At 36.6% G+C, this 1202-nt stretch overlaps 1 protein-coding gene across 1 annotated transcript in view; it reads left to right on the plus strand.

Moving 5' to 3' along the window:
• Window positions 1-784, plus strand: part of LOC110449419 — a gene marked incomplete at its 3' end in the record, with an annotated part of 57982 nt that extends 57198 nt beyond the window's left edge. Inside the window, exon 6 of the mRNA XM_021496275.1 lies at window positions 634-784. Within this exon, the coding sequence (XP_021351950.1) occupies window positions 634-784 (151 nt within the window). The remainder of the gene's footprint in view (window positions 1-633) is intronic.
• Between the last annotated feature and the right edge of the window lie 418 nt (window positions 785-1202).

Consider the following 1202-nt stretch of genomic DNA (forward strand, 5'->3'; position numbering starts at 1 on the left):
TTACAGGGGTAAGAATGATAATGTGACCTGATTTTACAGGGGTAAGAATGATAATGTGACCTGATTTTACAGGGGTAAGAATGATAATGTGACCTAATATTACAGGGGTAAGAATGATAATGTGACCTGATATTACAGATGTAAGAATGATAATGTGACCTGATATTACAGGGGTAAGAATGATAATGTGACCTGATATTACAGGGGTAAGAATGATAATGTGACCTGATTTTACAGGGGTAAAAATGATAATGTGACCTGACTTTACAGGGGTAAGAATGATAATGTGACCTGATTTTACAGGGGTAAGAACGATAATGTGACCTGATATTACAGGGGTAATAATGATAATGTGACCTGATATTACAGGGGTAAGGACGATAATGTGACCTGATATTACAGGGGTAAGAATGATAATGTGGCCAGATTTTACAGGGGTAAGAATGATAATGTGACCTGATATTACATGGGTAAGAATGATAATGTGACCTGATATTACAGGGGTAAGAATGATAATGTGACCTAATTTTACAGGGGTAAGAACGATAATGTGACCTCATTTTACAGGGGTAAGAATGATAATGTGACCTGATTTTACAGGGGTAAGAATGATAATGTGACCTAATTTTACAGGGGTAAGAATGTGCTACAGAAGCCAGAACTTAACAAGGTGCTGGAGGAGCGTAAGGAGAGGCAGAAGAAACAGGACTGGGTCCAGCGTGAGTCAACAAAACGCACAAGTCTGGAGCTCAAGCTGGAGAAGCAGGCCAGGAAGGTGTCTGAGGTATCTAGTCTATTCTAACTTTATTGTACCATCCCAATACATGTAATGCAGTTCAATCTTATTACACAGTCTTTGAACACTTAAACCTTGTTATACTGCCACAGCTTTACAGTAAAACCTTGTTATACTGTCACCATTATACAGTTAAACCTTGTTATACTGTCACAGCTTTACAGTAAAACATTGTTATACTGTCACCATTATACAGTAAAACATTGTTATACTGTCACCATTATACAATAAAACCTTGTAATACTGTCACTATTATACAGTAAAACCTTGTTATACTGCCACCATTATACAATACAATCCTTGTTATACTGTCACAATTATACTGTAAAACCTTATTATACTGCCACCATTATACTGTAGAACCTTGTTATAGTGCCACCATTATACAGTAGAACCTTGTTATAGT

Source organism: Mizuhopecten yessoensis, unplaced genomic scaffold (genome assembly GCF_002113885.1).
Source record: "Mizuhopecten yessoensis strain PY_sf001 unplaced genomic scaffold, ASM211388v2 scaffold4611, whole genome shotgun sequence".
Classification (NCBI taxonomy): domain Eukaryota; kingdom Metazoa; phylum Mollusca; class Bivalvia; order Pectinida; family Pectinidae; genus Mizuhopecten; species Mizuhopecten yessoensis.